General features: G+C 42.0%; 1 protein-coding gene across 2 annotated transcripts; it reads left to right on the top strand.

The window, feature by feature from the left end:
• Window positions 1-440: 440 nt before the first annotated feature.
• setd1a (SET domain containing 1A, histone lysine methyltransferase) lies at window positions 441-23,633 on the top strand. Of its 2 annotated transcripts, none has more exons than XM_042504272.1 (21): window positions 441-453; window positions 1,947-2,091; window positions 2,582-2,680; window positions 2,779-3,049; window positions 3,764-3,894; window positions 4,087-4,346; window positions 5,951-7,670; window positions 8,724-9,716; window positions 10,516-10,683; window positions 11,185-11,269; window positions 11,358-11,497; window positions 11,844-11,877; window positions 11,982-12,174; window positions 12,325-12,368; window positions 12,624-13,924; window positions 15,034-15,382; window positions 15,578-15,759; window positions 19,293-19,403; window positions 20,768-20,887; window positions 21,170-21,307; window positions 21,448-23,633. In XM_042504272.1, exons 2-21 carry the CDS (start codon window positions 1,954-1,956, stop codon window positions 21,619-21,621), a joined length of 6,651 nt encoding a protein of 2,216 aa, XP_042360206.1. In that variant the 5' UTR covers window positions 441-453; window positions 1,947-1,953; the 3' UTR covers window positions 21,622-23,633. The 2 variants fall into 2 exon arrangements, with proteins under 2 accessions (XP_042360206.1, XP_042360205.1); XM_042504271.1 differs by lacking the exon at window positions 441-453 and adding an exon at window positions 547-732.

The following is a 23,633-nucleotide window of genomic DNA, read 5'->3' as shown; positions in this document are numbered from 1 at the left end:
CTTTCTTCCTTCTAATGCATTAAATTCTACTACTCGTACTAAATTGTATTTGTTTATTATTAATAATAATAATTGTTTAAGGAGTATGTTTATTTCTAAAACATGAAGTGCATTGATTCATAAAGTTCAGACTTGTCATCAAATATGAGTAAGTAACGCTGCGGCCGTTGGGGGGCGCGTTTGTCACCATCCTGGGCTTGGGTTAGTATGAGCAGATTCGATCATAATGTTTCCAACTGAAGAATTTAACTATAAATTAATCACGGCCGATTAGTCACGCGTATTTATATATATGTATTGCTTTAAATATATCTACGTTGGAAGTATAATAGCTTCTGTTTTTTTCTTTCTTTTTTTGTTTCTTTTTTAGAGTAACCGCGTTTGAAGAAAGTGCCGTTCAGGGATAGTGGGCTGCATTCGCATACACTGATGGAGAACAGGCGAGGCTTTCAGGTTGGTTACGCGATGGCCGTTCTTTCAACAATATAGGGATTTTAAAGCGAAAACAATGGCTTCGCCGCTCGGAGAGGCGTGTTTTTGTTTTGACTAACTACCGGAATGTTAGCGGTAACATTTTAGCTCGTCGGTTTTGCTTTAGCTCCGGGTCGGAGGTGTCCTTTTTATGTTAGAGGCTCAGTGTTTTTCTTGTTCGTCTCCCGGGCCTGGATGTAGCTGCCTACACTGTAGCGGCGGTTGCTACTTTCGGATGAGCGGGCAGTAGGTCTCGAAGAGGTGGGGTCTGAATTTAGGCGGACCGGGAGGTCAAAACAAGTCTGCACAGCTTCTAGGAGAGGTGCATAATATGAATGTCACAGATAAAATGTGATCGATGTGGGCGGAGGGGCAACAAGATCAGAGTTTGACTCCTAACTTGATGTTCTTGCTAGTTAGCATTAGCCAACGGCAGCGGTAACGTTAACTTGCCCTAGCTAAAGCGAGAAGTAATTTAACATTAGTGAACGGTATCTAACGCGAGTGCTACCGATTATGTTGCTCCTCTGTAATAGTTCGGCACCCGAATCAATATGCGTTTAACGTGAATGCTGTTTTGATGTTTGAAAACACAGTTTCTTTGCATTTTGTTGGTGCAGCTAGCATGTTGCTAACTGAACTAACTGCTCTGTGACGTAACGCTGGTCATTGTTTTGACAGCACGCAGCATCTTAGTCGAGGCTGAGAGCGTCCTTATTATCATCCTGCACGATTTAGTTTTTGCACTGCTTTGAATGTTACTGTTAACAGACAGTGGTCAGAAAAGTTAATGTTTTGCTAACTGATGTGACGCAGCTCGGGGTCATCTCTGTGTTCATAGGGCCCTGTGTTATGATCCCCAGACACTTTACATCTGTCTTCCTAGTGATTCAAAAGACATATTTTTTTTAAAATGTATCTCTCGATATAAATGTTCATCGTAAAAGATTGGTAAGGGCTATCGTTTTGTAAAAGAATGAAAGGAGGTGGCTTATTCAAGTGCAGTATAAATTGTAAAAATGTTCAGCCACTGTGGAGATATCAATGTCTTAAGTAAAAAGAATTGGCTTGCATGCCAATCTGAGGGCATAGATTTACAACCATAGCCGTGTGATTACAATTTATAATCTCAGGGAAATGTAGACTGAAAATTTGACTAAGGGAAAAATGACATGGCTGAGAACCGTTTGATAAGCCCCACTGTGTCTTATTAAGAGGATATTGAGCTTGGGAACATAGAACCCTGTGAATATAGATTTGCTCCCTGCAGCTCATCGCTCTGTTAACTATACAGTGTACCCACTGCCAGTGGCCAAATATATTTTGGCTGTGATTACTGCAGCATTTCTAATCAGTATGTATTTACTGCTCAGCTAATTTCTTAAAGATTTGCTTGTTGTTTGTTCTGAAGTGGGTTTTTCCCCAAACAGTAGCTGCTGCATTGTCTGAAATCGTGGTTGTCCTTTGACACTCAGTTGTAGGATGGATCCAGACGGTGGGGCAGATTCACAAAAAGCTGTCAGTTTGCAGTGGAAGAGCTACAAACTCGTCCAGGACCCAGCCATTCGCCGGGTTGCACAGAAAATCTACAGATATGATGGAGTGCATTTCAGTGTGCCAGTGAGTTTATTTCAATTTTTTTCCTCTGTAATATGTGTGTGTGCTTAAAACTGTGTCTTTCAACTGCAACCTTTGTAATTTAAGATAAATTAAAACTTAAATTATCCCTAGAAGAATTGTTGTGCAGCAATTGCAATATAAAATGTGAAAGAGTGCAAGTAAACAAAATACAAACAATGCAAATTAGCAGTAAGGTGCGAAAAGAAAGTGAACACATTGCCAGAAGTGCAAACACCTAATTGACAGGTTAACAGGAAGTGTCATAAAAATGAATTGCAAACAGTATGTTATATGTGAAAATATAAATGTGCCAAAAAGTAAAGAGTTAATGGTAAGGGTGATTTAAAATAAATTGATTAATGGTGAGGAGCAATCCAAACAGAGCTGCACAGGGCAGAGCTGAAAGGAGGCTGGAGCCGTCTCAGCACCCCATGCCTCTGCTGTTATTGAATTGCCACAAGAAGAAAGTAATTCTAATCTAATTTTTAAGGATTCTGGGTTTCCTCCTGTGGGTGACCTGCGGGACCCAAGACCCCGGAGACTATGGTCCAGGTATACAGAACTGTCCCTGCCAGTGCCGAAGTTTAAGGTGAGCATTGTTGGTCGACATGGATCTTACACATCCTGACAGCTTCATGTGTTTGAATGACAAGTTCTGGTCCCTGATTTTGTCATTTTTCTTCACAGCTGGATGAATTCTATGTGGGTCCCATACCCCTCAAGGAGGTGACCTTTGCTAGACTCAATGACAACATCAAGGAGCCCTTCTTGGCAGAAATGTGTGCCAAGTTTGGTGAGGTGGAGGAGATGGAGATCCTTTTTCACCCCAAGACCAGGAAGCACTTGGGTCTGGCGAGGGTGTTGTTCACCAGCACCAGGGGAGCCAAGGACACAGTCAAGCATCTACACAACACTTCTGTCATGGGTAACATCATCCATGCTCAACTGGATATAAAAGGTAAGATAAAACACCTAATCTGAGGCATTGTAAAGTATGATCTGGTTGTAAAATACAAGTTATCTCAATGATAATTCAGACGGTAATATTAGTACAGTGACAAATAAAAAGCCATCATAAACATGTAATGCATTTAAGATTTTGGTTTAAATCTGTGTTTGTGTTCATAAAAATTCACTGATATTCACTCATTTGCATACATTGATTGAACCATAAAGTCAGATCATTCCAAACCTGCACAACTGTCTAAATTTGCTTTTTATAGATAAAAGGCTAGGAATTTCTTTACCATGTACCTGAAACTGTATACACATAGGTGTTTTTTTACATAGTAATAGACATGTGGAATCACAGGAGATATACAGTATCTGCCATCTTTTTTCATTCAAGAAAGAGCTTATGAAAAAAAACTGAAAATGTTTTTGAAATTCCTATATCTGAACCTCTTGTGTAAATTTCACCGTAATTTAGTCATTCGTTCCTCACCCCAACTTCCCAATTTCCCCGTTAACAATAATTTCTTAACAAGCTTGTGAGATCTCTTGCTAACAAAAAACCCAACAAAAACCTTACATTAGCTTGCTCATGGTGGAGACAATAATACCTAATTGACTTTGTCTGAAAAACTTAATTAGGATTATATACAGTTTATGTCTGTGGTGAGCTCATTTCACAGCCTGTATTTATTTTTCTGTGGCTTTTTTTTTCACCCAGGCCAGCAGAGGCAGAAGTATTATGACCTGATAGTAAACGGGTCCTACACTCCTCAGACTGTTCCCCTGGGTGGCAAGGCTTTGACAGAAAGGCTCCAGCCTCAGGCCCCAGCGCAGCCACAGCCTGACACGGTATTGTCACAGCATGAATGTCAACTTCTTTAATGGTCATATAAAGTTGATATGAATATTGAATTCTGAGTGTTTCAGGAGCATGATTACTAGTGTTACCTGCACCTATTCTTGATCAGATGAAATGTTATTTTAGAGTAAGCAACAGATAGTTTCGTAATTTCTAAACTCTAATGTATGTTTTCTGCACAGTCATCTGAAATCAGGCGGAGGCTCTCCAGTGAGCTTGCAGTTTTGGCAGCAGGGGTCCAGGCCCTCACATCAGGAAGTGCCACTCCTTGCTCTGGGGATACTGGTTACAGTGACCAGCGTCTGGACACGCCCCCCTCCTCCATGTCAGGCCCCTTCACACCAGGCTCCGCTGCTTCGTCTCAGGGAGGGGGTGGAGGAACACCTTACAGCTCCAGATCTGGAACTCCTTTCTCGCAAGACTCGGGCTACAGTAGCGGCAGGTTAGTTGTTAATTTTAGGCTTACAGAGAGTTTCATGTCAACATTTAACCGTTGACTTAATGCTGTCATTATTATTCAGGTTCTTCACTCAAACATCTTTATCCATACACTATCAAGATCTCATCATTTCACAAAGTATTTATGTTGTTTATTAATCTCGATTGTATTCATAATTGCAATTATACTGCAGTGTAAAGGTAGCTATAACTCATTACACCTTATCTGTGCATTGGTGCACAACACTCATAATTCTTTTGTTGAATTCAAATTAAAAAAAGTTTGAACAGTGAACCAAAGTTTAACACCATAACAGTACAATTATTTTCTCTTTATTACGTTCTGAGCTGAAGATTCATGCAGTACAACTTACAGCAGGGCTATTTAATTACAAATTCAATTTGGCCGGATTTTAAAGTCAGTAGGCAAGACACTTTTAGCAGGGTACAGCCTATTCAGAAACTTCGAGTTTTTAAGCTTTTTGTAATGACACATTTTAAATAAATGCAAATTAAGGTAGCAAAAAATTGCAATGTTTATCATGTCACATATGAAATTAATAAAATACATTTTTCAGTCACATATCTGACCCAGGCACATAACATAATGCAAGAACGAAGTTAGACAAAGAGCTATCAATACTGTCAGTGCACAGAAGAATAGCAAGTGGCAAATAACAGTAAGCAATAACAAACTTCATCACTCTTCTAGTGTCTCCCTTCCTCCTCTCTCTCCTGACACACACACACAAACACACACCTCACCTCATGATGTTTTACTTTGAGATGTTTGAAGTGTTTAATCATGTTTACAACAGCAAAGTCACTAAGCTATAAAAAAAAATTAAAAAACTAAAACATCAGAAAGATAAATTTTATTCCTTACTTAAAAATTCTGTGTGAAGTAAATAATGGTAGTAAAGAATAAAGAACACAGACATCGGTCAGTATCAGTCAGTCCTCCTGCTCTTTGTGCTACTGTCCTCCCTCTGCTGCTGAGATGAGTCAGTATCCACAGGTATGTTGCCTCTGGGACATTTTAAAGATATGTAGTGAACTAAGCTACAGTACATACAGACAGCTTTCATTTTAGCTTGTATTATTTTTTGTTCTGGCAAAGGTTTTATTGCACTTACTTACAGTAGCAAGGGTATTGTCAACCAGAGCAATCTTCAAGTTACCTTCTTTTTGTCTGCACCGCGCCCTCTTTTTGACTTCAGTCTGAGTTGTGTGCGTGCGTGTGTGCATGTGTCGAGGAACAGCCCCTACATGCAGACAGCACCGTAATACTACGGTCTTAATTAAAGGGGCCTTTTAGTACCAGGTTTTGGTAGTCATCCTGAATCAGGCCACTTGGACGCTGCTTCTTGGATGGATGTGGCCTGTGTGCTGCCGATTGAAAAGGTCTGACTTAGGGTATTTTTGCAGAATGGACATTAAAAAGCAGTTTAAGTATATGCTTTTGATCATTCGGCTCAACTCGCAGTGTCAGCTTGAGTAATTAGTGAATTAGTAGGTGACAGGACTCTGTAGTTACATGTTTGTGATTACCAGTCATGCTTAGGCTAAGAGAATAATTTTATAATCTGCTTTATTTGTGTCTTGCAGGCATTCAGGCTATAACACTAGCACTTTGAGCAGCGGCTACCCTCCCCAGGACATGCTACCTTCCTCCTCCTCGTCCTCTGCTGTGTCATCGACTGTCGGAGGATATAAAATGTCCCGCTACTCTGAGGATGCACAGGAACCTGCAGTGTATCATCGAGGTCGCCCTATGTACCCCCCAACCACATCATACCGTCCCAATGAGCCGCCGTGCTACCCCCCATACCCCAGTGTAGGAGGTCCAGGGCCACACATTGCACACCACTCCTCAATGCCTCCGCCACCTCTTGCCGCCCAATATGATCAACCCCCAATGTCAGATCGTGATCGTGACAGAGACTCAGGGGGTCGCTATGGGGCAGCGGGGATTAGCTCCCGAAGGTCATCTTACCACCACCAGCAAGAAACAAACTCTTCCACAAAATACCATTCCCATCACTCCCATCACCACTCAGATCGCAGGGATGACAGGGGGTACCGGCGGGACAGCCTGGGCTCCCGACCGGGTGACCACAGCCACCAGAGACATCGCAACCACCACCATTCTCACAACCACCACGGCAGCAGCAGCCGTAGAAGGAGCAGCCATGACCGGGACAGGGATCGAGACAGAGATCGGGACAGAGACCGGGATAGAGACAGGGACAGAGACAGTGACTACTCCAACAGCTCTGACCCCAGATACAATTCCAATTCCTACCGCTCCTCCTCCAACAGCATGTCTCCTCCCCCCTCGTCTTACTCGGCGTACTCTTCCTCCAAAGAGCCCGCCACAGCCCCTCCTCAGGGACTGGATGCTTCCAACCGTCTTGGGGGCACAATCCTAGCAGAGAGGGGCTCCCTGCCTTCTGTAGGTGCTGACAAGGACTACCACGCTGGTCACCATAGCGCTCTGCCTCCACCTCCCCCTCCGCCGCCACCTCCCCTCCCGCCAGCCTCAGTAATAGCAGCAGCTGTAGCTGAGACATTGGGAACACTGGACTTCAATCAGGACAGTCCGGCCCGCGAGGAGCAGTGGACAAAACCCAAACGCCGTCCCAGCACCCCACCCGCACCGCCGAAGACGCCCCCACCTTCCTCACCGCCCCACCCCTCCGTTGCTTCTTCCTCTACCTCCCCTTCCTCTACCTCCCTCCCACATCATCTTCCCTCCTCCTCCAGCTCCCCACCGCCCCCTCAGCGTGACTCCTCCTCCCCAGAGCCAGATTCCACAAATGAGAGTTTACCGTTTGTCTACCACAGCAGCAGCCTTGACTCTCGTATTGAGATGCTCCTAAAGGAACAAAAGGCGAAGTTCTCTTTCCTCGCCTCTGATGAGGAAGATGAGGAAGACAGGAAAGAGGAGAAGCAGAGGGGTGTACGTGGGGACGGAGGAGAGCGAAGAGGCGGGTCAGGTGATGTAACAGGGGAGCATACGAGTGGTAATCAGGTGGGAGACAGTGGGGAGAAGGACCACAGGAGGAAAGGGGAAAGAGACAGAGATGGTCACAGAGGAAGGAAACGGGGAAAGGGGGGAGAAGGTAGGAAGAGTCCCACTGTACTTACAGCATCCATACCTTCCTCTTCCACCTACTCTTCGCACATCCTGCCCCCAGAGGAGCCCCAGCCCCAGGTTGGCCTCACTGGGACTGGAGCTTTGCAGGAGGAATCTTCACAGGCTGGATCTGCTGATACACAGAGCAGGATAGGAGCACACACACCACCATACAATGGACAGAGTCAGGTAAGATCAGTAGCACGTAATGAAGCTTCAGACTGTTGGGTCACAACTAAGGTTTCAAATTGTAAGCACTTAATCAAACAACACCAAATGCATTTTTTTCCTCAATCAAAGTTCACGTCGCAGCAACATATTGCATGTTTTCCGTCAGCATTGCATGGCCTATTGAACATAAACATGTAGAGGCCTGGACATATGAAACATACCGAGTATAAATGAATAATGCTTCGCTTTGCCCTCTTCATTTTCCAATATCGCCACCGTGCTTTTATTCTAGATTTCGAAATGCCTGCCTTGCCGTGGATTAGTTATATTGCACTCTTTGTTTGCTAATGCTAGTCACTGAAACATGCAATCAAAATACACCATTCTACTGATAGCTACATATTATTTGAATTTCAGAATCAGAACTTTATTTGATCAGTTAACTTTCATGTTTCAACAGATTCCTGTTGATTGTTGATTAACTGTCATCATCCCTAGTCTCAACTACATTTTGTTAAAATGTTAAATAAAAGTTGCAAGTTTTTCAGTTTGTTGCTAAATGGTGCCAAACAATAACATGTTATGTAGGAGTCTTCTTATTCATTTATTTATTTGTTTTTTGTAGTGGGGCTGTAACATTGGATGAGGTGTGCAGCTTTTTGTTTTGGAAAAAGCAACCCCAAAAATAAACTGTTTCATCTATCTTGGATGAGAAAAAAATAGCCATTTTTGTTAGTGGAAAGATTTTTTATTATTAGTAAGAGTGCACAACCACAAAATAATATGCCCATACAAGTGTGGAAACAAAGAACTATTTTGTGCAAGAAGAAACAACTAAAACTTAACAGTAATAAAAAAGAAAGCAAAGATTCTGGGGATTGTGGGTAAAAACTAAACACAACATGTATGTTTTTTTTTTCTTAATTGTAATTTTGCTGTGTTGTATGTTTTTGTGGTTATCTGATTAATATTCTCTCAGTACACGTCCTGATTTTGTGGTTTTGAGTCATATTTGTGAAGTGTTGATGTTGCTTAAACGCTTGCCCAACTTAACTTTCTGTTTTCTTTCAGTCCTCCCCTCATTCCTCAGGGGAAGACATGGAGATCTCAGACGAGGAAGAGATGGAGACTTCCATAACAACAGTGACCACCCACCAACCCTCAGTCACCTCAGTTTCCTCACCCTCCTCATCCCAGGCTGCCATGCCTTCACAAACAACAGACCCCTCATCCTCGCCTCCACCCATCTCTGACTCTGCACAGCACTTTGGCTCCTCCATGCACCCTCCTATACCCTCCTACCCCCCTCATTTGCCACCTCCACCTCCCCCTGGTTACTCCCTCCAGCCCCCACCTCCCCCGGGGATCCCTCCCCTGCCCCACATGGAGCTGCACCCCGAGTATCCTCCCCCCATGCCCCACCACATGTATGACTATGCCACGTCCATGGAGCTGATGAACCAGTACAGCGGTGGAGCTCCTATGTCTTTCCAAATGCAGACCCACATGCTCAGTCGTCTACACCAGCTGCGCATGTCGTCATCCAACGGCACCCCGGGCCCTGGTGAGGCAGCTACTGCAGACTACACCTCCTACCATCTCCACTCTATGCCGCCACCCCACACACACCACCCGTACATGGACCAAGAGGGGAGCGGGGCAGGTGCTCATTATGACCAGGACCACCGCTACATGCCTCCTCACATGCCCTACCCTTACGCTGACCCCCACAGTACTCAAATACCACCCCCTCCACACCATGGCATCCCACCGCCCCATACTGGCTGGCCGCCACACGTCCTACCACCACACTACCCCTCTTACATGCCCCCACCTGGCTATGGCACCATGCTGCCCGGGGAGGGACACCAGTACAGGGCTCCTGGGGAGGAGATGCCTATGCTGGCTGAAAATCCACATGAAGCCACGGTGCAGATGGTCCTGGCCACTCTGATCCAGGAAATGAAAAACATCATGCAGAGGGACCTGAACCGAAAAATGGTCGAGAACGTTGCTTTTGCGACTTTTGACGAGTGGTGGGAGAGGAAAGAGACCAAAGCCAAGGTAAGGAAGATTAGTTGCATCAATGCTGCTGTGGTCCTACTTTTTAAGCTTGTTTTAGTTTGTGCTTTTGTGTCAGCAGGGTTCCTGCGGATCCTTAAAAAGTCTTAAAAGGCACTAAATTGATTCAGCTAAAAATAATGCCTTAATTGGTACTAAAAATCTTAAATCAATCTTCCAAAAGTCTTAAAACATTCAGACATTGGGAGAAGGATATTAGAAATCTTATGAATCCCACAATATTAACTTCACACAGATCAGGGCAAAGGAACCAACAACACCAGTATATATTTACTGCATCCAGTCAAATAAAATATGAACAAGCTTCTCTCAGTTGTAGTTATCTTAAACTTGGTCTTAAATTTTTCTTTGAGGGGCATTAAAAAGTCTTAAATCTTACTTACCTTAAGCTGTAGGAACCTTGGTAAAAGTCAGAAATATTTTCTTTATCCACTTATTAAAAAGATATTTTGCTTTAAGCTGATTCAGTGCTCAGTTAAAAAACTATGGTCAACATATTTCTCAGTCTTAATATGCATGATTGCCACAAATTTTGCTTTTCCATTTTTCAGTTAATAATTTGATCCTTCAGATTCTCACACCCTTATTACTAACTAGGAGATGTTTTGCTTTCCAAAGCTGTCACTACTTTAACTGTTTTGTAACCGTTAAATCTCCCTTCCTCATTTTTAATAGCAGGATGACGCTGCTAACTACATCGATCATGAATCACTGTTGTACTGTGAAGTTGAAAGGGGGAATAAATCATAATCATTTTGATGTGAATGTTTTCCTCCTTTAGCCTTTCCAGACCATGGTTAGAGGGGTGTCTGGCTTACGGGATGATGAGAAAAAAGAGGAAAAGGTCAACCGTCCTCGGGAGCCTCATATGTCTCTTGTGGATTGGGCGAAAAGCGGTGGAATGGAGGGATTGTCTCTCCGAGGAGCACTACGACTGCCTTCCTTCAAGGTAAAATCACCACACTGTATCTGTGTGTGACTGTATCTACTCCTTTGAGAGCTCACACTGGGATTTGCTAGATACATATGTATATGTAACACTTTCATATACACCTCTTATTACATACACACACTGGCAAGTGTCAATTTTACATTTAACAAGAAATTTATCACCATCATTGCATGCTCTCAGTTTTGACTTTGAATTTTATAAGAAGATATTGTCTCAAAGTACTTGTCCCCGATTAGGACTGTAGATACTTTTGTTCCTTGTTACACTGTTAGTCCTCTCGTCTTATTGTTCTAATATAAGTATTGAACAGAGATATGTTTTTTTCTGGAATACAAAATTATGGATGAATGAATATGGCTATGTATGCTTTTTAGTACTGTTAGATTTTGTGGTATAAGCCTATGGTGGTTGTCAAAAAATAGCATTACATTTCAACTCCATCTTTTTCTATGTTTATTAATTCATAAAAAAAACTACTGCTGATGTCCTGTTATTCAGGTGAAGAGGAAAGAACCTCAGGAGCTTGAAGAGGGAGACATGAAAAGGCCGCGACCCTCGACCCCACCAGATGAGGATGACGAAGGTTTGCTGACGTGATGCTGAACATTTTAAAACAAGGGTTAATTTAGTAAGCCTGCAGCATTTAACTCAAACTGCTGTCCTTTTTCCAGCTGCTGAGGGGAGAATACCAGAGGCAAACAGACAGGGAGCAGAAAGGGACAAGAGGAGGAAAAAGAAGCCAAGAAATCGCAAACCCTGGGAGCTTGACAGCGAGGGAGAGGAAACGTCTGATGGCTCCTCAACTGAAAAGGTGTGTGCCTGTGGTTGTTTATTCAATTCAGACTTTTTGTTTGTTTTTTTGAAAGCAAAGTATAAGATGCAACATAAACCAAAGAAAAAGAAAATGTGTGCACATCTAACTTAGGTGCATAAATGCGTCATTTGGAAACCATTTTTTGAGTCAGGTGTTTTCAATAACAAGCATGCAGAGAATTACATGAAATAAATCAGAATATTTCATGTATATGACATGTCAGTGGCAAGTAATTGCATATTTCATTTGTTTTGTGTTAACAAGTTTGATGAGAATCTTGCCCTCTTTGATCGCTAGGTGGCAGCATTTCATTGTGATCTTACAACCTTTTGTTTCTGTGTAGGAGGATGAAGGGGAAAGTGAAAAGGAGTCTGATGGTAAATTAAAACATCTTATTAGCTGGTCTTAATTTCTCTGTTTACTTTAAATTAAGGCAGTAATGACACCAAATATCTTCTTTTTTTTTTTTAAATTTATTTAGACGAAGCCCTTAGTGCTGATAGTGATGATGAGAGCCTCTCCTCGTCCTCTGAGGGCTCTTCCTCCACAGCATCCTCATCCTCATCTTCCTCTGAAGATGAGGATGAGGAGGAAGGAGAGAGGGCTGAGAGTGAAGGGCCAGACACCATGGATGATTCAACCATGGACAGCACAACTGAGAAAGAAGATGACAGGTATAAAGTTTGAAATTCTGCCTTCACTTTTTGTCTTTGAATTTTTATCTGTCCTCAGAGCCACATTTTGTCAATTTTATTTAATTAAATGCACTTTTTCGTCTTGTCATCAATGCTGGCTCCAAATTTGTTTTCTTCTGTTTTTCTCAGGGAAAATAACACAGCTGCTGTTTCAAAGGCTGAGGCCAAAACAGGTCAGTCAGAAGTCCTCCTCCTCATCACTTACGAACACATAAAACATTAACACGTGCAAAAAGACAGATCATCACCATCAACCAAAGAGATTAGCCATTAAAGGAAGATCTGAGAGAAGACTTTTATTCTTGAGTTTAAAAGGGGTTTACCTACACAGCTGATCTATAGCTGTAAACATAGTGCAACATATGACAAAAGTAGGTTAAGTGTTTTGTGTTTGGATCAGTCATCTAAAGGTCTGATATTTCTTTCAGGTGAAGCCAAGGATAGCAAGCCAGATACGACAGCAGCACCTGCCAAGCGCCCTCCATCGCCCCCATACCCACGTCCTTCGTCCCCTGTTGTTCTTGTTCCCCCTCTCAAGAAGCGCAGGAAGACTGTCTCATTCTCCACCAGCGAGAACGACAGCAAAGCGCAGCTATTGCCTGGACCACTATCTCCATCTCCCTCACAACCGGCGGGTGAATCGCCTCTCGTCTCCCCCAGCAGGCCCCCAGACTCTCCCATCACTGCTTCCCCATCCCCCTCAGCTCGTCCCACCTCAGGCATCCAACTGCTCCCCTTTGCCTCCAAACCAGGTGAAGGCAACGCCCTCATTGTGCCCCCATCTGCACGAACCCAAGAGCCTGATGAGTCCAAAAAGGGACCACCTGTGTCTCCTCAGATCACCCCTGTCAAATCACCCTCAAAGCGGGGTACAGGTAAAGACTCCCCCAAATCTCCCGTCCCTCCCGTTATGGTGTGTCGCACTGTGCAGAACCTACCATTGGACCACGCCTCTATGTGCAGGATGGCCTTCGAGGAGGCCCCTCCTCCACCTCCAGTCAACAAGCGGTCCAGAGGCAGGCCTCGGACGACCAGCTTGTCTGCGTCTTCCTGTCACTCCCTTAGAGAGGAAGATGAGGATGAGGAAGAAAGTGAGCAGAGGTTGAGACTCAGGGAGCAGTTGGGCGCTTCAAGCCTCTTGCAGCTTGCCTCAGCTTCAACCACTGACCTGTCTGTGTTGGCTGACGTAGCCCTGAAAATGGACCCTGATGCTGGAGACTCAGAGGAGACGGAGACGTCTGATGAGGCAGAGGAGCAGAAGATGGAAGAGGATCTCTTCTCCCCAGAGTCACTGGCACTGGTTTTGAGCCCAGAGGGTGTAATTGTCCTTATGGAGCACAACTACTGCAAACCCCCAGTTCTCTCAGTACCATCCAGTACCAAAAGGACTTCCTCCAAACAAGACTCTGTTTTGCTCCCAACAGACCTCAACACTATCTCTGGGGTGCTTGAGGCACCAGAGGAGGTCATCGGAGAGGCGCTACCATCCAGAGGAGATACAGGAGAATATTTACCTACAACAGGAGTGCTCAGTGAGACTGAGGACAGGGGCCAGGCTGCAGTTCCATCATCAAAGAAGAAGATCATGGTGGGCAAAGGTTTGGAACTTGAACTTGAAAAGGATGCGAGCAAAAAGAGGAGAAGAAAAGACAAAGAAAACCTTGAGATTCATCACACAAAGCAAGAGAAGGAGCAGCCGGGCAAGAAACAGAGGAAGCGGAAACTAGAGGTGCGTGGGACTTCTGCTTTGTTACTGTAAACGTCTGTGGATGTCTTAACCATAAAAAGTGTGTCATAGGTAATCTGTCACAATGAACCCGTCACAAAAAATATGACTCATTATGGGTCAAATTTTAGAGTTCTGTAATGTGACACGTTATTTTCTGATGATTTCATCAGGTTTTTCATCAGACATGACTTCATTTTCTCCCTGTGTCTTGTGCACACACAAAATCTGTTAGCTATATGAAATTGGGTTTAATACAAACACATAACAATACTACAATATATCTAGATGTAATAAAAAAGTAAAACCTTTTAAACTGACATGACAAGATTTGTTTTGCTAGCAATGTATTCATGGTAGATTCTGGCCAGAGGATGAGCAGTCAGAGATGCGGCCCTCTGATCCTCTCCACAGTAACACTCAACAGAATCACTGAGTCCACACAGACACTTGATCCCTGAACCTTGCTGCTCGGCCACCAGAATTTGCCATGGTTATGCTTCAAATGCCAGTGAACTTTTCCTCCCACTTGTAAGGTTGATTTGGACCGATGCAAACATTTGCTTCTAACTGAAAAGACCCTTACACGGTTTTCTGTTTTATAGTCTGTTTTTTCAATTATGTACTGGAAAACAAGCATATAGACTGAATCAGTCAGCCCCTTTTACATCGCCCAGTTTTCTGGCATCCTCTGAGCAAAGTCAGACTCCTTCTGAGGTGTCTCTTCTGTTGTGGTCAATTTAGGCCGTGTCTACAGGTGTGAAGATATTTTTGACAACATATATTTCCTTCCACTTTTTGGCCTCTTGTCTACATCTGGTTTTGGTGAATCAAAGTCATATAAGGTCAAACTGTGAATAACTCAGTGAACAAACTGTCCAATAAGTATGTGCCCTGTCATGTGACCATGTCCATGCGACTACTTGTGTGCAAAATGTAAAGGTGTCAGTGTCAAATAGACTATAAACTAAAAGGCAGCAAAGAATAATTTCTTCACTAGAGTCTGTACCTTTGAAACTGAACTACGCATGTGAACACACAGCCTCGGTGCTTGTCCATAGTTGTGTTTGTTTACAGTTTATTTGTCGTAATATTCCTTTTCCTCTGTGCAGGACTCTGAGGAAGATGTGGACGTGGAGGAGCTTGAGTCCGGCGAACTGTCCAGCTCAGATACAGAGGACGAGATGGTTGAGGATTTGAGGAAGAGTGAACGCCTCTTTCTGCAGGAGGCTGGGGTAACGTCGTCCCAGCGCTGGCCAAAGCCTGTCACAACACCCGAGCCACCAGCCATCAAGTTTGAGAACCGTAGCGAATTTGAGCAGATGACCATCCTGTATGACATCTGGAACTCAGGTCTGGACAGCGAAGACTTAGGTTTGCTGAAGAAGACTTATGAGAAGCTGCTACAGGACGACCACAGCTCTGACTGGCTCAATGATACACACTGGGTCAGCCATACAAATATCCTTATCAGTGACTCCTGCATTAAATATGTGTTTGCGATTGCTATGGAGATTAACTCAAGTTACCAATGTCCAAACAATCTTTTCCTGTTTCATTCAATAAGTCGCCGACATTTTTTAAATGGTTGAAATGTGTGATGTCTTCATATCACTGTGTGGTTTCCTGCTATTGTCCTTGACCTTTGAGCTTCACTAACCAATTTGCCAAACCCTCGGCGAAAGAAGAAGAATGCAGGTGGACAGCTTCGTGAGCATGTGACCGGTTGTGCCAGAAGTGAGGGCTACTACGCCATCAGCCGCAAGGAGAAGGACGTCTACCTGGACTTGGACCTGCCCGAGCAGGTCATACGGGAGGTGGAGAATGTCGATATCTCGGTAAGCATTCTCTCAATTTCCTTTGACTCTGTGATCCTTCTGTCTCTTCAGTAACAGCAAACATATTGTTTTTCTTTGCTGCCACTCTGGTGGGACAGTCTGTTTTTGTCAAAAACAGACATGAACTTGAATCGGTTGTTAATAAGCTAGCAATTGAGAAACAAAATTAAAATAGAGAAAATACAATAGAAAATGTTTAAAACAATGCAAGAATAGTCTTAACTATAAAGGAAAGCTTAACAAAGACTGCTCTTTTTTTATTTGGTCAGTCCATTTTTTACAAATAAATCTGCAGACATCGTCAGGCTGAGGTATTTGGACTCAGCTCGTTGAGTTAATGTTTATTCACCATAAATCGTGGTAATGTTGGTTAATAAATGAAAGCCCACTGAATCAGACTGTAGTGAGATGTGATAAAAATGAGTGTTGGTTCCAGATGACCATGCTGTGGAAAGTATTATGTTGTCCAGCTCCGCGCTGGTTCTGTAAACAGACTTCAGGGGGTCTGTTAGCTGCTGAATGTGGTCATTGTGGATGGTTAATATGACACTTGATAATACGCCTTGGGAACTTCAGTTGGCAGGGATGTAAATAAGTGTAACTGGCACTCAGTCATTTGGCTCAGATTAACTGGAAAATTTGGGGGCTGGGATAATGACATTATTTCCAAAGGGGAGAGATAGATGTTGATGGATTTAGGGAACAATGATAAGGCTTTTTCAAACAGCCAGTCAGCTCAAAGCCACATAACTTTTCCATTTGTGTTGTCAAGTTTTGGATTTTTCGAGACAAAGTCACTTATAGTTTAACAAAGCAAGTTTTGTAAGATACAAAACGACTTTAAATCTTGAGTCTTACTCTGAAGGTTATTACTCACAAATACTTTTTCCAGAATCGAATAATAGCAACTTTCTGAAATGGCACTTGAGTTTACACAGTCTCTGCTGAGGTAGATGGAGATTTGACCACTGTGTAACCCTTAAATGCTGTTTTTTTAAAGATAAATCAGGTTCTACACTTTGTTAGTAAAACCAGTAGTACACTATCTAGGATTTATTTTTTTAGTTTTAAGTTTAATTGTAGCCTCCGATTAAATCCTGTTTTGTGAAGCACCTAGTTCTGCATCTCTGCAAGAAAGATGCTGAACTAATAATGTTATTTTTTCAAAAGATAAAGCGTGACCTTTAATAAAAGGATAAAAACCCTGTTTGCGCAAATTTTACAATCAAATACAAAATAAATTGATGTGCGACACATGGACTGGTAAAGGTTCGTTTTGTGAGACAGATGGCTGACAGATGTCTTGTGCTCTGAAAACAGCTTAAAGAGCACATGGGCCTTTATTTGCTGGAGAGCTCTTGCTTACAAAATTAAATAATGGTTGTTAACATTGTTCCAACTAATTTCACAAAACATTTACCTGTACATTTGTTTTGGCAAAATTGAAGATAGACTGTAGGGTTATGAAACTTTCAGTATCTCAGGACACAGTTTAATTTCAAAATTGACTCTATATTTAAAAAATTACAAAATCAATTCAAAAATTGATTCTCAAATCAGTACATAGGGGTGCTAAATTTAAGACCAACTCCAGTCCACTGTGCGCTAAAAAATGCAGCGTTAAAGATAATGGCATGAAAGCAGAGTAAAGTGTGTACCAATGTGGAGTTTTTATGCCAATCACTTTAATACTACACCACTTTTTCAATAATTAATAGTACATGATTGTATGATATTGTTATTTGTATAGTGCTTTTAAAGGTACTCAGAGGCACTTTACATGGTTATAAAACAAGTAACAAACAGTAAAAGCCGTAACAATATAAAAACAAAAGCAGATTGTGGGCACACACCACCACTCCCCCCTGACGCTGCATTTAATTTACAGCCTTTCTGAATGTAGTCATTTTCAGCGATTTTGCTAATTTTAATATGAGATTTCTCAAGAAAAAAAATCTGCTCCTCCTGTATAAGTGAGAGAAGTGAGGTATACTAGTGGGTAACATCAGGAGTTACAGTCTCCGTACAACATCAGATTGTTGTTAGGGGACGTAGGAACATTTGACGCCGGTGTGAGGGGAAAATCGGCATAAAGTTTTGTTGGCTTTCTGTGCAACGCCTGAATTCCCCAGTAATGTGTTTTCCATTCTGGCCTTGTGCTTTGCCTCATTGTCACCATGGAGAAAATATTTTTTTATATTCAGGACAAACGCAGTTCAGATTTTTCATTACCTGTGGTTTATTGTTTTGATGTAGCCCTTAGGGTTTGCAGAGACACGGTATTACTAACATCTCAAAAAATGAGATGCAACCACATCAGACGGCATCTCTGATGTCCTGTTCAAAGTAGCCCAGCACCTGTCTCAGGTGCTCAGTGATGTGGTTTGGTCTGACTGTGGAGGAGTTAATAATGGGTATGTTTTCAAAGCACAGACTGGTTATGCTCTTCAGAAAGGGTAAAGATGACATTTCTGTGGTAAGCACTCAGTCTTTTTTTAGTCATACAGCTGTCCAGTTTGAAAATACTGAACTTTGAATGACACCACCCTTTTCTTCGGTAATTCAAGTTATTATTTCAACACTTTTTATAAAGAACGCTGCCTCAGCTATTGAAAAAGCTGAATACACAAAAAGCAAAAACAAGTACCAGTGTTAATTGTGTGGTTGGATGTTTTTAGCCATGTGTACACAAAGTGCAAGCAGACACAGACTGCTGGTATGTAATAAAATCTACACATTTAATCCATATTTGTAAAGAAATAAAATGGACTTAGGGTTATAATGGTTATTAAGGATATAAGGATTAACTTTTCATTATTAAAAACAAGGCATGAGCTAGACAGACAGCCTTGTTAACTCCTCGGAAATAACTCAGAAAAACTGTGGTAGTTGCTGCTACAGTCGGTGTCACATTTTGCCGTGATGATACACACAGACTCACAAGGTGAAAACAAAACCAGCCGCCGCAAGGTCAACACGACTGGTATCAGGTTTCAAAATAAAGACAGAGCTTCAATGTTTGGTAACGCGGTTCTTTAGACACTTCATCTAACGGAATCAGTGTCATCTTTTAAGTCACTTCTAAAACATTCACACATTACATTTTGGGCTTTCTGATTTTGTCGTAGGTTTTACATGTGTCCTGCAGCTGTGCTGTTGAAAGCTTCAACCTTTTATTCCCTTTTTAACTTTTCCATCTTGATTTGGGTTGTTGATTTTTTTGTATTTTTTTTTTTTATTAAAGTATCTTTCATTAAAAGACAGCTTACAATAATTGCTGATATCCTGTATATGAAACACAGAACTCACATCCTGCTGGTTGTGTAATGCATCATAGTGGATTAAATGTTAAGTCTACTTTATTGAAATAGAAGAGAAACTTGCTTCACCCCTCTTTTGTTACCATGTACTCACAGCCTTATCCGACTTCTTCCATAGTGACGCTGTTCCCTAGTTCAAGGCCAAATGATAAATGACGTCTGTGACATTGACCCCTGCCCTGTTAAAAGGTCATGCTATCTGTTTCCTGACAGGGAGCTAACCGGGTATTGTCAGAGAGACGCTCAGAGCAGCGCCGCCTCCTCACCGTCATCGGCGCTACAGCTGTCATGGACTCTGACCTGCTCAAACTCAACCAGCTTAAGGTATGGACAGTTACAGCCTTAGTATCTCATGTACCCATTCAGTTATATACCAATCATAACACAGTTTTGCATTACAGTTTGTCATGAACAGTTCCTTCTGACAGTTTTGATTAAATGTATCAAGCAGCTGCTCTACAAAGTAAACATTATGTAAGGGAATGAGTTTTTGGCGTGCCCCCAATATTGATATCACAGAGTGTGCCACACAGGTGGTGATCAAAGGTCACTCTAAACGCATGAAAAACATGTTTGTGGCCATAACTCAAGAATTCACATGCTATTAGGACATAGCATTTCGCACAAATGTATAAATAGATAAAATTATGAAGTGATGACATTTCATATCCAAAAGGTCAAAGGTCAGCTTCACTGTGACATCACTGTGTTCTGTAAAAACTTTTCTGTCTGGGGGAAGATGTGTGTGAAGCATCCATATTTTCATAGACATGAACGTAGACTGTAACTGCAACTCGACTGGTTTGCAAAGGCATACAACCGTGAGGTGGTAATTCTAGTTGCTTAGCAGATTTTAACTTTATGTACGCACCAAACATTACTATCTCCTCCAGCTGCGATGATAACATTCAGTTTTTTAACACAGCAAACCCACAGCGGGTGGAGCCACATAAGTGCAACCAACAGGAACCCCACCCTATATACTGTATATTTATATATATATATAAGGTTGCCTCTGTGTAGTTATGTGATTCCATGTACAATTTAGGAAAAGTATTTTGCTTTTCAGCTTGTTGCTCTGTGTGTAATACAGAGAAAACATTGAAAATAGGAGCAAACTTCTACCCCAGCTTTGGCGAACTCTGACAACTTTAAAGCCATAATAAGGACTAATTGCTTGTGTGTTTTATGTGTGTAGTTTAATGACCAGTTTCGAGCTTTTTTTTTTTTAACAAAAAAAAAAAAAAACAGAAGATGGACCTGGTGACGTTAAGAGGTGCTGTATTCAGTGAAGTCACTCACTTTCACATGTTTGAGTCATGGATGTATCAGTAATAAGCTCTCCCGCTGGGAAGGCATTAATCCATCAACACCTGTCTGTTGTCCTGCTTCCAAGGTTAAACATGTCGCAGCTAACTGTGTGTTAAACACACACAGGAAAGGAAGCCAGTCTTGACATTCACCAGCAACACCCTAAAAAGGGTGGTGGTCAAGTCTTTGGGTGGTGGCCACTTTGCACTGGAAGTGTGATAAATGCAGAGTTAGAATTCACTAACCATGTCTACACCTAAATCTACATTTTCTGCTTACATGCACCAGGCTCAGACTTCATGAAAACTCAAAGCGGCATGCTTTGTAATTATTTTTTTAGACTTTTGTTATAATGAGTCTTGTCTGTCCTTATGCAGTTCCGCAAGAAGAGGCTTCGTTTTGGACGCAGCAGGATCCACGAGTGGGGCCTGTTCGCCATGGAGCCCATTGCTGCTGATGAGATGGTCATTGAGTATGTGGGTCAGAACATCAGACAGGTACTGCCTCCAGTCTGTGTTGAGCCAGTGATGAGTTTAAAGCAGAACTTCCAGACATCCCATGCTGTCATGATATTGTCCGATTATTATCTAGTTCATGCAGTAACTATACAGTTACAACTACAAATTATTTAAAAAAAAAAAAAAATCTGTTAGCGTTCCCATAACAAGGTTACATTATTTAATTACTGACACATTATGAAAATCTGTAAATATGGTGGTAAATGAAATGCTTCTCACGCACTCTTTTGAACACCAGCAAATATTTGTGTGTGTGCCCAGATGGTGGCTGACAATCGAGAGAAGCGGTATGCACAGCAGGGCATCGGGAGCAGCTACTTGTTCAGAGTGGACCATGACACGATTATAGATGCCACCAAGTGTGGTAACCTGGCCCGATTCATCAACCACTGCTGCACTGTGAGTCTAAACACCCTGAAAACACTCACGGTCTTATTTAAATGTTGGTCACAGCTAACTGCTTGTTAGATATGACTAATTTGTCCAAATTTATTTCTAGAGCTGTTGCTCATCAGTCTCTTGTTGCTCTGTTCCTCCAGCCAAACTGCTACGCCAAGGTTATCACCATAGAGTCCCAGAAAAAGATTGTGATCTACTCGAAGCAGGCCATCGCCGTCAACGAAGAGATCACTTACGACTACAAATTCCCCTTAGAGGAGAACAAGATTCCTTGCCTGTGTGGAACAGAGAACTGCCGTGGGACACTAAACTAGTGGACGCGCTTTTCTCCCTCACTTGCCAACGGTCAGCCAGATCTGGACGCCTGCCTGGTTCACCTGTGTCAGAGTGTACCTCCAAACAAAGCCACCCTTTCAACCCCCTCCCCTGTCCTCACGATACCCAGGAAACAGAGACACACACACTTGCACTTTTCATGCACACTTTTCATTCACTTGGCAGTCTCACCAGCCAGTGCGTGAGGGGTTTGTGTCACCTGGCATGTGAATACAGTGAGGGTGGGGGCGCTGCTTTGGAATTAGCTCTCCTGCGGCAGTATTGTTGGACTCCTTTGGGTAAAATGTTTCAAGGCAATCCGTGCAGCCAGGCTTGAAAGGTCTTTCTTTTTTCCCCGCGAATATCCGTTTAAAGGAAGGCAATAAAAATGAAAAAGAACACCAGTATTTTACATCTACTCCGGCTCACATAAACAGCCTGGATCACTTCTCCAGTTTCAGATCCCTCCCCTGCACCCACCCATCCTCACAGATTCGCACACAGACGCACAGGAATATCTGACAAATTCAGGGTTTTTAAAAAAAAAAAAGCGCTTGTTAAGGGCGCACTTTTAAGATGACAAACTTCAATCAATTTGGTCTTCAGTTATGCAAGATTTCAAAGTGTGAAGATTGTTTTGGAGCTTTTTTAATTTCATTTCATAGTATTATATAATAATATTACTATTGCTGTTATTAATGGTATTGTTATTTAGTTGCATTAGCTGTAAGTATCTTACAGTGAGCTTCAGTGTACCCAACCACTGTCCTTAGTGGCTTGTGATTCACCAGCCCCATAAAATTGTCATATCTTTCCTCTCCACTGTGCGTTACTCTCCCGATTCGCCACAACTTTCTGTCTGGATGAGAGTAAAGTCCTTTTGAGCTCTTGTTTTTAACCCACAGTGAAAATCTGTCAGTTAAGTTTTAGTTAAAAGTGTGTTTTATTTTTACATGGCTGCTGAATTTTTGTCTGCAGGATCAGCACAATGGAGAATTGGCCTATTTTTTTTTTTGTTTGTTTTTTTTCTTTTTCCCTTGAAGTTAAAGCTAACAAAAGGTCTATGAGGTTGTTACATGTTTGGTAGGATCTTTCTGTTGGTTTGTCTGTTTAGTACCTTGAAAACAAATGTTGATTCCTGTTTCAACCATCGCAAACAAGTTTTTCTTTCTTCAGCTTTTATAGCAATGATTACCACCAAACTCAAGCAAGTCATAGTTCAAGTATGTAGTCAGTGTTTAACTCAGTCAATCTGTGTGCTACACATGTTTTTAAGAGGCACATTTATTTGATTCGGTCAGGTCTCTTCAAAGATTTAGTTTTGTAACGTTACTTTTTCCCCTGTTTTGTGGGCCTTTCAGAATGCATCAGTAGGTCTATGTATTTTGTTTGAAAGCGTGGAGTCATTCACCCCTTATAAAACGTCCTTCCCTGTAAAATTTTAATTCGCTAAACGCAAAGAAGTGTCCTGCTTACAGTCTGTTGCAGTGTAGATGGGTGGAAGGTATATATAAATTCGCAGGTTTGTGACACTGCAGACAGCAGGATGTACGTATATGGCCCTTGTGTTGTGTCTCTGTTTTTCATATGGCTATCGCCGTCCAAAGTTTAACTTTTATTTTGAACTTTTAACTAGTAAAAGACTCTTTTATTTAGTTTCCTCCCAAACAGGAAAATGTGTAAGATATTTCTTGTTGCAATGAAAGCCTTTCAGTACAAACCAACTCTCTTTACTACAGGACAAAAAGATGAAAGGAAAAAAAAATCAAAGAAGTACATGTAAATATTGTAGAGGTGTTTGTTTCTCGTAGAAACACACTGATTTCAAGCTGTAAATATGTTGTTCCTTTTCCTCTCTCCATGAGGAGGAAACATGTACATACCTTCCATTCATTTATTTTTTATTGTTTTTCCTTTTAATTTGATGATTATTTTAATATTATTTGCAATATTTCTCTTGTATTAATGCGTTGGACCCTTTATTAATGGTGCATTAAAATATTTTTTAAAC

Source organism: Plectropomus leopardus, chromosome 17, assembly GCF_008729295.1.
Source record: "Plectropomus leopardus isolate mb chromosome 17, YSFRI_Pleo_2.0, whole genome shotgun sequence".
Lineage (NCBI taxonomy): Eukaryota > Metazoa > Chordata > Actinopteri > Perciformes > Serranidae > Plectropomus > Plectropomus leopardus.
This window is presented reverse-complemented; position numbering and strand designations above follow the sequence as displayed.

Coding starts and splice junctions, on each gene's coding strand:
- setd1a (XM_042504272.1), top strand. CDS start 1,954: ATGGATCCAGACGGTGGGGCAGATTCACAAAAAGCTGTCAGTTTGCAG. Junction 12,369..12,623: donor AAAGGCTGAGGCCAAAACAG/GTCAGTCAGAAG, acceptor TATTTCTTTCAG/GTGAAGCCAAGGATAGCAAG. Junction 15,760..19,292: donor TGGAGAATGTCGATATCTCG/GTAAGCATTCTC, acceptor GTTTCCTGACAG/GGAGCTAACCGGGTATTGTC.